Below are 1,117 nucleotides of genomic sequence, written 5' to 3'. Positions count from 1 at the left end.
ATGAGCAAATTTATCTCTGATAAGCGCAGCTTAATAACGACCTACGGATGGACCGAGGAGTTTAGCCTTTAAAATCAGATCATTGGATATTATTATTATATATTTTATTCCTTTTGACTTTTGAGCCGATTTGACAAGAGAATTTCTCCACTGTGAGATCAATAAAGTCTATCTTACCTTATGCACTTGAAATAAGAAAATAGAATTTTTTTTTTTACGTAAATTATCTTATTTCTTTAGCAAATTGTCAGACCTGTTTAACTCAAGGGAAAATGCCCTCAATTTTTTCTTCTATCTCATGTTTAGCAGTGAATCCTGTACATTCTCAGAAAAGAATCGGATGTCAGTGAGGTCAGAGGGCGGGGTGGAGTGAGGAGATCTCGCACCGTTGCTGATCTCTGGCAGGTCGAACTTGGTGAAGTCCCACCACTGCAGGCGGTATGTTGTGTTGGCGATGTTGCTGGCGACCGCAGACTGACCCTCTCCGATGGAGGCTCCTGAAGAAGAAAACAGATTTAAACTTTAGACTTTAACCGCTCCATTTCAGTCAGAATAGCTCAGATGATTAACTATGCTGGGCTTCCATTTCTAAATAAATCTTTTATATTTGTTTAGAGTTTGATAAATCTAATTTGTTTGTAAAGGCGTTTTACAGATCAGATTCTCTTCCTACTGGCGGCGGGGTTGCTTTAGTGGGGAGGAGCAAAGCTGCATTTCTATTGGTCGACTGAGAGTTTGTATTAGGCTGGAAGTGAAGGTGATCTAAGAAATATGGAAAACTCAACTTGAAAAAGAGAAATTTTAAAAACAAAAATAGAAAATAAATAATTACAAAAATAAAAATAAATTCTCAAAAAATAAAATATGAAAAACAACCAAGTTGCTCTGAAATCTATTTGCGATTAAAACATTTTTCAAAGTTTCATGTCTGGATTAGGCCTGCAACTAACGATTGCTTTTCAAATCGATTAATCTGACGACTATTTTTTATTTATTTATCAATAAATAATCGGATAGCGTAACGTTCCTTGGAGAAGATTTTTTAAAAGAATTAAATCAAGTAGGGCTGCAACTAACGATTATTTTAAAAATCGATGAATCGGCCGATTATTTTTTC

At 35.4% G+C, this 1,117-nt stretch overlaps 1 protein-coding gene across 1 annotated transcript in view; it reads right to left on the bottom strand.

Moving 5' to 3' along the window:
- ambra1 (autophagy/beclin-1 regulator 1) overlaps positions 1–1,117 on the bottom strand; it is a 38,388-nt gene that overhangs the window by 10,457 nt on the left and 26,814 nt on the right. Inside the window, exon 12 of the mRNA XM_015399046.1 lies at positions 387–497. Within this exon, the coding sequence (XP_015254532.1) occupies positions 387–497 (111 nt within the window). The remainder of the gene's footprint in view (positions 1–386; positions 498–1,117) is intronic.

This window comes from Cyprinodon variegatus, unplaced genomic scaffold (genome assembly GCF_000732505.1).
Source record: "Cyprinodon variegatus isolate N-32 unplaced genomic scaffold, C_variegatus-1.0 Scaffold984, whole genome shotgun sequence".
NCBI lineage: Eukaryota > Metazoa > Chordata > Actinopteri > Cyprinodontiformes > Cyprinodontidae > Cyprinodon > Cyprinodon variegatus.
Note: the sequence above shows the minus strand (reverse complement) of the source record. Positions and strands in the feature narration are given on the sequence as shown.